This window comes from Atheta coriaria, unplaced genomic scaffold (genome assembly GCF_025399875.1).
Source record: "Atheta coriaria isolate IRGN ID8LTWV9N9 unplaced genomic scaffold, Caltech_Dcor_3.1 hic_scaffold_33_pilon, whole genome shotgun sequence".
NCBI lineage: Eukaryota > Metazoa > Arthropoda > Insecta > Coleoptera > Staphylinidae > Dalotia > Dalotia coriaria.
Genome location: NW_027045475.1, coordinates 25,627 through 36,708, shown reverse-complemented (window position 1 = coordinate 36,708; position 11,082 = coordinate 25,627). Strand labels below are relative to the sequence as shown.

The 11,082-nt window shown below is 32.1% G+C and overlaps 1 protein-coding gene across 1 annotated transcript; it reads left to right on the top strand.

Moving 5' to 3' along the window:
• The first annotated feature begins 416 nt into the window (after nucleotides 1–416).
• On the top strand, nucleotides 417–2,969 carry LOC135802537 (uncharacterized). Its single transcript, XM_065316129.1, has one exon. It carries the CDS (start codon nucleotides 1,306–1,308, stop codon nucleotides 2,524–2,526), a length of 1,221 nt encoding a protein of 406 aa, XP_065172201.1. The 5' UTR covers nucleotides 417–1,305; the 3' UTR covers nucleotides 2,527–2,969.
• The last annotated feature ends 8,113 nt before the right edge of the window (nucleotides 2,970–11,082 follow it).

Here is an 11,082-nt window from a genome sequence, read left to right as displayed (position 1 = left end):
GGGAGCATCTAGTATCACATAAAAAATTAACATTTTTTGCACAAACTTTTAAATGACGTATTAAATTATCACTATGTGAAAACTTTTGGTCACAGTTTGTACAGTTAAACATTTTTAGTTAGGTTGCAATAACTTCTTGTAGACGATTGAGATGTTTGCACTTGATGAAGTTTGACGTGCAACTGAATGTCGTAGCCTAACAATGTAGCTTAAACAATATTCAAGTCAAAACTAATTAAATTACCACTTCCACACAAGTATATTTGTGGTTTCCATTCTTATACGAAGTTAAAAGGAAGTTTTACCACACACAAAATAAAAAACGGTTATTTTTTATACGAAAAATAACATTTCTATGATTTTGTAGAGGAGGAGGAGGAGGAGGAGGAGGATCAAACTCTAGTAATACAGTCGTATAAAATTCAAAACCATTTAGTTTTTATTTAAAGCTTTGATCAGTCGGTTTGAATTGGTTTAACATGTCTGAAAATAAACAAGTAGTAGCTGCTGAGGGTGCATCAATATACACCATTAACCAACACATAAAAATTTCTGTTGGTTTTATTAGCAAACTTGGTTTTTATCATGGTGTTTTACTCGATTTTACCCTTGGAAAAGGAATATAGCAACAACAACTGGTTTTTGAACCATTAGAATGGAAAACATTAATCAATTACAAAGAAGAGATTTGCAATTGTGCTAAGAAACGTGTTAGGGTATTAAGTCATATCATAATACCTAAAAAGAAAAAAATGTGAACACTGCAATAGTTAAAGAAAACATTATAATACACAGCAGTAGAGAAAAAAAAAGATGGTGGAAAAACTGGAAACAATACAAACCATTAATGTATGTTCAAATTTTAAAACTATTTTTGCAAAGAAAAACGCACACTCTTCTTTTGCTACAAAAGTGATTATTATGGAAAAAGAAGAAACGAGCATAACGTTTAGCACAAAAGAGATAATAGCAATACTAAGCTTGGATTCATTAATTGAATTTCGAATGGCACGTCCGGAACAAATGAAATTCTATACTTTTTATAATAATTGTATTACCTATGTTATGGAACAACAAGAGCAACGTAAAGATGAAGATCCAATTAGAGATATTTTGGTACCTGCTCTTCAACCACAATTAATAACAATGAGTGAAGAAAATAATACTACTACTACTGGTAATAACACCAATTTATACTTTTAGAAAGACGTTAGAGAGTATAGCTCTGGTGGAATAAAATTAAGTAACAAAAATATACAAAAATTATTAACTTTAGGATATACTCTGAGATAATAAACTTTCAACATGAGCAGTAGCGAATTAAGCATTTTAGAAAAATTGAGTTCTGATGAGTCAATTACGAAAGAACAATATCACACATATCAACCAAGAACAAATAATTTGAAAAAAAATGATGAAATTCGTATTTTAATTCAACAACACGATCAATATAGCAAACCATATGAAAGCTACTTGTACATTCAAGGAGAAGTTGTATTACCCGAGGCAACAACACAAGACCCAACACCTTCGGCTACCTTATTAAAAAATGCTTTTTGTTATCTCTTTCAAGAAGCTAGGTATGAAATTAATGGTGTGGAAATTGATCGAAATCAGGATGTTGGCACTACGACTACAATTAAGAATTACTTATCATGTAAACCAAACAATTATAACAACATACTCTTTGGCTGGGAAAAATCGGGTGAATTAAGTTTGTATAATAATACCAAGCGGACATTTTATGCGCAAATTCCATTAAATAAACTATTTGGTTTTGCTGAGGACTATCGCAAAATTATTGTTAACGCTAGACAGGAATTAATATTGTTAAGGTCAGCAACGGATAAGAATTGTTATGTTGAGAGTGCGAATGTTGAGATAAACTTATCTAAAGTTGAATGGCATATGCCACATGTTGAATTGAATGACTCATCACGCATTCAGTTCCTAAGCATACTTAAAGCGGATAAGCCATTATTAGTTCCGTTTCGTAAGTGGGAATTGCATGAGTTGCCAGCATTGAAAAACACTAGTAATGATATTTGGTCGGTTAAAACCTCAACATCTCTTGAAAGACCGCGATATGTAATTGTTTGTTTTCAAACTGATAAGAAGAATAATCATATGCAAGATGTAACCATCTTTGATCATTGTAATATTAGAATTATGAAAGTATTTCTAAACTCTACATCATATCCATATGATAATATGAATTTAGACTTTGAAAATAATAATTACATTACGGCATACAATAACTTTTTAAACTTTCTACCAAGTTATTATCAAACGGAATATAAATCGACAACATCAAATTTAACATATGCTGATTTTAAGAACCATACTTTTTATGTTTTTGATGTTACAAAGCAAAACGAGAGTGTTAAAACTTCAACGATAGACTTGCAAATTGAAATGGAATCCACAAAAGTATTTCCAGCAAACACAAAAGCATTTTGTCTTATTCTGTTTGATTCCATTGTGGAGTACACACCGTTAACAGGAATTGTGCGCAAAATAGTTTAAGCTTTTCAACAAGAAATATGTATTCAACTTGTTGCTGGAAAAAAACACAAGTAATAATACAAAGACAACAACAACAACCACAATCATAAATAAAGAGATTTGATCCTCCTCCTCCTCTACAAAATCATATAAATGTTATTTTCGTATAAAAAATAACCGTTTTTTATGTTAACAAGTGTGTGGTAAAACTTAGTTTCAATTTTGCATAAGAAAGGAAACCATAAATATACTTGTGTGGAAGTGGAAATTTAATTAGTTTTGACTTGAATATTGTTTAAGCTAACTTCATCATGTGCAAACGTCTCAACCGACAACAAGAAGTTATTACGACCTAACTAAAGTTTAAGCTTTTCAACAAGAAATATGTGTTCAACATATGTGTTGTTGCTGAAAAAAAAACACAAGTCACATTACCAGACAACCACTACCGCAATCATGAATAAAGAGAAAAAGATTTTATTTATTGATATGCAAGGTTTTGATGTACCATCTTTTACACCTAAAGAAATAGCGTTTACGTACGATGAAGTGCAAATCCTACACCTCGTTTTGAAACGCAACTACCAAGGGTTTGAGAATGTAAAAATTAAACACACAATTCGTTGGGTGGAGAACAACCATCATGGTATTTCTTATAACAGTGGATATATTAAATATGAAATTTACCAAACATCTTTGCATTACATCCAGCAAATATTGTTTTCCAAAAAGGAGCACAAAAGTTGGATCTTTTAAGAACATACTATCAAAATATAATTAACTTGGAATTTATTATTAATTGTCCCAAGTTTGAAAAGCAATTAAATTCATTTTGTTTTTATCACAATAAACTCGAGGTTAAATATGTAAAATGTACTTGCAAAAAATAAATGTAAAGTGATATTTATTGTAATTATGCACAATATGTGCATTTATATTAATTTTTTAATCAAAATATTGTTTTTTATTCGTTTATTAATATATTAACATTATCATAAATTTCTTCTTCTGCTTCCTCGTCTTCTTCTTCTTCTTCTTCTTCTTCAATGGTTACTTGAAAAAGCGGTTGTTGGTAACAAAAACTGCACCAAAACTCACTATTGCAATAATATTACATAGGTGATTCAGGTACATATGAGTTAATTCTTAGCTGCATCTTTTCAATTAAAGTTTGTGTTAATTTTAATTTTAATTTCGCTAACTTGTAACAAGAAACACAACACCGAATATCCCAATCCGGTATATAAACAAAAAAGTATTCAAATTTTAGTTCTGCATTTGCAGGATAAATATCCCCCTCAATTCTTTAGTTGTAAAACGGCATAAAAATCTTGTTTACTCTCAATATAAGCGTCAGTTGATAAATTTGGCGTATTGTCCATAAATATCCTAAAATCGAAATCATTGCCTAATCGATCAACTTGTTTAAAAATATTTTTCCATTCGCTGGACGCATGCTTTCCTGATATTTGCCACTGCGGTATTCAAGGTTGAAACTATGGCCTGCAATTTTAATTTTTCGGCTTACCCTGAAATTCGCCGCTGAATCCCAGTATGCTGATTTCATTTAAATTTGGGGACTCCTTCAGTAATTTTATTTGGGTTTCTAATAATTGTTGCAGCAGTGCACTTTCTTAGTGAGTCGGGGGAAAACATGATGTGAGTTTAACAATACACGATTATACTACGATTATAAAATATCGTTTTCAACGCAAACATTTTTATTTTTTCATATTTGGTAGAGTATATGCGATGGTGGTTAGCGTAATCGAGTCCAGACAAGTCATTTCCCTGAACCCTGGTAAACACGCGTGTTCGGGAAGGCAAATTGGGGTTTGCCGTAATTAAACATTACAAGTCAAATTTAACGTTAAAGGAAATTTGTGGTAAAAAACGTTTAAGCAAAAGCGAACACGTCTGTGCTTCGAAATTATATTAGTTTTAGATACCTATGTTTTTGCTGCATTTCATATATAAAACAAAAACACAAAACAATTTATTGTTGGTGTTAGTCAAAATGTCAGTTAAGTCAATCGGCGGTGTTTACATTGGGGACCAAGGTCCCGCAATTATTGGCTGCTTGCCCTTCTTGCAATGAAAGCAACATCAAAACGGTGATTAAAAATGAAACATCATTCAAAACACACATACTTGCATTACTGTTATGCATAGTATTCTTTCCATGTGTATGTTTTCCATATCTAAACAACACATATAAAACCACCAATCATTACACATTTAAAGCATCATATACGACCCGACGATTTGGAAAAGATGTGGAAATGGTTACCTGAAGAATATCGCAAAATCGAAGAAATTATTGCACTACTTCGTATTTTCAGAACATTGACTACAGGCCAAGGTTGCATGCGCGTTCACATCGATGGGCCAGCACCCAGCAAGAAGAATTGTAGAAGATGTAAAATTAATGCTGTAAACGCAAACAAATAAAGAATGCATTTAGTCTCAAACTAACAAAACTGTTTTTTTATTTTATATAGTTGTATACATTTTGAATTTTTTCAGTTAATCAGATTATGAACACATCCGGTAAACCAACCGTTAATTGATGTGGTTATGATCCAATACTATTAGTATTGTTTACTTTTATGATTAAATGAATTGAGGTTTACCATAATTAAACTAGTACAAGTCAAATTCAACGTTAAAAGGAAATTGTGGTAAAAAAACGTTTAAACAAAAACTGAACACGTCCATTAACTGAAATTATATTAGTTTCGATTCATCCACGCTAACTACAAGACGTGCACAAAAATGAGTTTAATTATAGCAAAACCAAGTAAGTAGAGTTGCTGGAACAAAATTTCTTCCGACAAACAAAATTAATCAACTGTCAATTAACACACCATACACCATCACAAAATGTAGATGGATAAATACGAAATATGGTAGAAGAATTGTCCTGCAATTAGAAGGCATACAAGAGGTCATACTTCTAAAGGTTTACCAGGACCAAAGTACACCAATGTGTAGAAGAGTTAAAACAATTTATACATTAAACGGTTAATGTATAAGGGAGCCTCAAAAAGATAGGGCGCGCTTTGCGACCTTACATCCGAATTTGTCGATTCTTAACTTCAACGTAGTTTTGGCTAGCCACTTTTTATTGGTTAAATATATAATCTAGCTTTTCTTTGCGCCTTTATTTTTTGCAGAACTTATAAGGAAACAACACAATTGTGCGAAATTTATGATATATAAAACAAAAAATGTATCATAATATAAACGTTAATTTTTGCGAAATAAGTGCTTAGCAAGATTTTGTGAACATTTTTTGTTATTTCTTTTTAACTCTTTACAGCTATACATTTTGTAATATTAAAAACATCGTTCGTCTGAAAACACTTAACAAAATCGCTTTATTTATGGCGCATGTTACTCATTCATTCAGGATTCACTCATGTCATCTACTCACTAACGGATTGCCGCATGCTTCCTTCAACGTTATCAAGACCTGGCGCCTAGACTCCTACTACCGATACCGACACCTCAGTTACAACCCTCACCGCCAGGCAGACGAATACTCCCACAATCGTCGCAAAGAGAAGCAACCGCCGTCCAAAATGAATTCTATATCTAAGACCGCAACATCCCAGTCCAACAAAATGGACACAGACACACCAATACTAGAACAAGTGAAACTTCACTAAACTCACTAGATCTATGAACGTGGAGGTATGACATTTGTCAGTTGGCAGATCGCGAATGATCGGCAATATTCGGTTATGACAGTTGACAGTCGCGTGAATTTGAATGTTTAAACAGTTTTAAAGTTAGTTGCATATGTTTGTATATGAATCGCGTCTGATTTGGTTTAAAAACGCAAAACTTGAAGGTTCAATCATAATTAGAAATTCAGTTACAATTTAGTCACAATTTAGTTGTCGAACTTAACATCAAAAAACTACAAAATACAACACAATGGCTTCTTCCCAAGAACAAGACTTTGACTTCTTAATCGATGAGTTTTTGCAATCCATCAAATGCAATCAAATGATTAGCGAAAAAAAGAGAGACGACATCGACGCCAATTTGCAAACAACAACAACAGCAGCTGAAGAGATTCATGACCGTCCAGCAATAATTTTCCTTGAGAATATTGAGAACATCGGCGCCAGCAATATACAAACAACTACAAAACAGCAGAAGAGATTCATTGTCGTCCAGCTTAATAATTTTCACCAGAATAGTGAAGAGAAAACATCGACGCTGGCAATTTGCAAACAGAAGAAATCCATGATATTCATGCCAACTCCGAAATTTTAATTAATAAAATAGTTTGCGCGTTGGGAGAAAGAAATCTGGCAATTTCCATTGGGTTGCTTTTGGGACAGGGAACTTCACACCAACTATTAAACTGTGGAGGAAAAAGAAAAATGAACTGGCTGTTTAATTCAGCGAATGGTATACTTAAATCCAAATTTGAAGAATGACGATGTATTTTAAAATAAGAAACAAAAGACGAGAATCCTGATGCATTAGAGTTTTGCTCAAGTTGCAGGACAAAAAATCAAGAAACGAAATCAACTTGTGACTTTACATAATAAAAGTGATTCGGAGCATTTATTCAATTACAAATTTGTTCAATTTGAGTTGTGTCTAAAGAAAAAGACAAAAACAGTGATAGTGCGTCAAGATAAAAATAGTGTTTCGTTCACTGGCAACGAATTTGATAAACTAAAAGCAATGTTGGAGTTAGTTGAGAAACGCTTGGACAAATTAATAAAGATAAATTTTAAGTTAATTTATACAGAATTTTTATGTTACGTAGAACTGCAAGACTATTGTCACACAATATTAATGAATCCTAAATATTGCAAAGACGAGATAAAGAATAGTTTTATTAAATTTTTGTTAAATAGTGTATACGAACATAAAATTGAAATTCAAGAAATTTTTATGGAATTGTTTGCGTCTCATTGAATAGTGGGAGACTTTTTAGTTTGATTGCTTATCATTGGGCTTAGTATATTTTAGTGAGTTTTGAAACGAATTATTCATTTCTTAATCATGGAACCTGTTGGTAAGTACAAGTCTAACGTTTAACTCTGTGGTACAAGTACAGTTTGAAAGTAATTTTTTTCCAGATCGCATTGTAGTGTACATAATTGAGGAGTTAAAGCGTAACTATGGAAATACGTTGAAGGAGTATGTAAGTGTTTTTTTTTATAATTTATTTTTTATTTTTTTTTTTTCTGTTAGGTTGCTATTATATTCCTTAAAGACGGTCGGGCTCCTCAGTCAGGGTCCGACCCGTTCTTCTTGGAACCGAGGACAAATTTATACTACTGCCTTCATCACGAAGAGCAGATTGTATATGTTAGGGGGGCATCATGCTATTCGCACATAATACCATTTTAGTAAGTTTTTCATTTAGTTCTTTATTTATTTATTTTATTTATTTATTTTTTTTTCAGTCATCTACAGTAAGAAGTTTTTCTTGTTTGATTAAATAAAATAAATTTAAAAATAAAATTGTGGGATTAAAATAAAAAAAGAATGTTGTTGTTGTTAATTTTATTTCTATTTCAATGTAAATTGTATTAACATAAAATAAATAAAATAAAATGAAAAGAATGTTATTTGTTACTTTTTATTTCTATTTCTGAATAGTAAATAGGGGTTGACATATACACAAATTGCACCAACTCTCTTCTTCCCTAATAAATTCAGCTAGCAAATAAGTACTGAATGAGATTGTTTCTACTCTTTTACAGATTACATTAATATTGCTAAAAATATTATGCTTGTTAAGCAATTTATAACAATTTTCACACAATCTTATCCTTCCACATTTTTCGGCATAAAAATCTAGATGAACTTTTACAGAGTTACAATTAAATACATCAGCCCAATCATTAAAATAAAGAATTTGTTTAAAATCTACTTCAGCTTTAATTTTACAGCAAATCATCTGAGTTAGATCTGCATGTTGCACCCAACGCGAATGAAACTCATTGCAAATGTTGTTAACGTAATCCCAAATGTTCTTCCATCTCACATTATGAAATTCCATAATGAAATCAATAATTAATGTTTTTGGTAATTCGTTTGTCAATTTTAGAACATCATCCTCAGTGCGAATCATTTGTTTTTGCACTAAAGATATACAAATGTTTTTTAAAGTTTGCATTTTTTTTTAATTTCCAATTATGACTCTAAAATTAAAAATTAAAATAAATCTATATATATAAAAATGAAACCCGTTTCGCGTGGTCAAGCCATCACATGAAAACGGCTAAACCGATTTGGCTGATTTTTTTTTTGGCAGTTTTCTAATACTCTGTAGAAGGTTCTTACGGAAAAAAATATTAGGAAAATTACTCAGAAAGATTGAAAAAAAATAAAACCCGTTTCCCGTTGTTACGCCATCTATGTGTGAGATTTCAGAACGCATATACAAACTTCGCATGACTTATTTAGTAAGCTGTGGTAATTTGTGACATACCCGCCGCGCCAACAATATTGACCGGTTGATGTTTTTGTTTGGAGGAGAAAAGTCGCTTTCTCTGTCTGTCCCTTTGTATGCTTAAATCTTTGAAACTACGCAACGGATTTTTCACATTTACATTTACAAAATATATTAACATTATTACATATTATATTAAAAATAAAATAAAATAAAATTGAACAAATGTATTACGAATATAAATATAAGAACATTATAACAATATTTAGCGAAAGGATTGCAAATAATAAAGCCAAGTTAATTTTTGAATAAATCATTGCTTCATGGATTTTTTTTTCATTTTCGTTTTGTACTTTTAGCGTACTTTGTTTTACACCATTTTTGACTATTACTGTTGGTTCTCCTTGATGATTACTTTTTTTCAATTCATAATCTTGTATTTTCCAAAAGATGGATTGCCAACCTTTGAGTTGATAAACACTTCTATTATTAAATACATATTTAACTTTATAGTTAAGATAATCAGGCGGTGAATCAGTTTCAGCAGTTAGGGAATATACACATTTTCCACCGGTCAATGCTGAATCCTCAATCTTCATCGCACGCCATTTGGTTGGATACGAATTATTGTAGAAATTATTATGATAATCAAGCGCAACGTAACATTCGCTAACATTTTCAGGTGTTGGGGAATACCGGATTCACTACAACGCAGTAAATTTGGAATGTTATCATTGATAAGTGGTCTCGCTGCTACCTTAAAGTGCTTTAATACAATTTTTCCCGCGCAGGCTCTCAACGACTCTGCCTACCTGTGACACAAATTAGACGAGCGGCACGGTCGAACACAATTACGGGATATTCGCAATTAGAGAAAAGGGCAAAAACAAAAAAAGAAAAATTGCACATTTTGTCTTGTTTTTGGTCCTTTTATCCCATGAGATTAAATTATTTTAAATTCCTATCTAATGCAGAGTTTTCCAATCTTTCATAATTTTCAATCCGTTGGTCGATATCGCTTTTAGTTTAAAAAATATGCACTATTATCATTTATTGACTCCAATATGTCAAGAACGTTGATTTTTCCTTGTTAATTTAGTTATATTGCAATTAATCGCAATTGTCTAGGTGAGTCGCATTTGATTTACCATAGCAGGGTGCCGATAGAAGTGACTCGTGTTCAAGGCAATATGTACTGCATACAAAAGTGGAAACACGTGGAAACATTAATTATTGAGTATAATAGTCTAAATTGTGAAACTTGTATCTGTCGCATTCATAGATGGCACTAGGATACACTAAAAATCATAAAATCGAGTTATACGGCTTATTTTTATATTTAAACTTTATAACTTTCTTCATCTATATTGCATACCGTAATTCTTCATCCAAAATTCCCAAAATTCCTAATGTCTTTTATTACCTTATCATATACTACCCTTGAAAACCTAATCCCAGAGTCGGACGGTTTGGCACGCTGTATCTAGCGTGCGGTCAGTAGCAGATGGTCCGGCTCGGATTCCCAAAATCCGACGGTCAACTTTCCTCTCTCTTCAATGTCACACACTTTCTTCTACCAATCAAATCTATCGCTTTCTTCCTACTTCCAAATTTCTTGTCACCACCCATCAACTTGAAGGGTTGCTGGTGAGTGACAAGGGTGTAGGAAGATCAGTTCTTCACAACACTTTACACTTCTTGACATTACTTCTACTCTACACTTCTTCGAGACTTCTTAACTATCCTTCTTAAGCAACACTTCTTCAAGACTTGGTAAATCTCAACATCAGATAATAAACTTAATTCGTGATATTTAAACATTGTGTCTTTGCATCAATTATAACTCCCACTCACCGATGCCACACATTTTATCGACAAACGTGGGCACGAGAATAGGTTTGTATACATTGCTGTTATCTGCGATTCGGTGTAAACAACGTTTTAACGCATGTGTCCTCGCGCACTGTCTCCTAGCGCCGCATCAACTTGCTGCATGCTGCAAATTACATTTTGCAACAAAAAGTCGCCTGCTTGGTGCATAAACATTAGTATATTCAAATTAATAAAATTGGTTTGAATTGTTTGTGCGTGAAAGCGTCACAAACAAATAAACTCATATCTATATATGAATTATTATGTATTTTGCT

Coding starts and splice junctions, on each gene's coding strand:
- LOC135802537 (XM_065316129.1), top strand. CDS start 1,306: ATGAGCAGTAGCGAATTAAGCATTTTAGAAAAATTGAGTTCTGATGAG.